The following is a 305-nucleotide window of genomic DNA, read 5'->3' on the forward strand; positions in this document are numbered from 1 at the left end:
CTCTCTTTTTTCAATTCTCAATCATGAAGAAACACACGGTGAGCACACACTTTGTGCCAATTAGTGGCACTAAGGAGATTATAAAAATGTAATTTTCCCAGATCCTTGTTTTTATAAAAATGAATTATAAAATGAAACTTCACCTTTTGAAGTTTCTTGATTCATTTGGTGTGTATGTAAAAAATAATAATAATAATCTTTCTAATATACTTATTGTATTATTAGCATTTTCTATAAATTTTCTTGATATCCCTGGCATAAAGTTAGCAAATTTAATTAACAAGGAAATTCACAAGTCAATCAAT

General features: G+C 26.9%; 1 protein-coding gene across 1 annotated transcript in view; it reads right to left on the reverse strand.

Moving 5' to 3' along the window:
- Positions 1 to 305, reverse strand: part of LOC119592888 (uncharacterized protein C7orf26 homolog) — a 9098-nt gene that overhangs the window by 1631 nt on the left and 7162 nt on the right. The window contains exon 9 of the mRNA XM_037941781.1: positions 138 to 141. Coding sequence (XP_037797709.1) covers positions 138 to 141 — 4 coding nt within the window. The remainder of the gene's footprint in view (positions 1 to 137; positions 142 to 305) is intronic.

This window comes from Penaeus monodon, chromosome 31, assembly GCF_015228065.2.
Source record: "Penaeus monodon isolate SGIC_2016 chromosome 31, NSTDA_Pmon_1, whole genome shotgun sequence".
NCBI lineage: Eukaryota > Metazoa > Arthropoda > Malacostraca > Decapoda > Penaeidae > Penaeus > Penaeus monodon.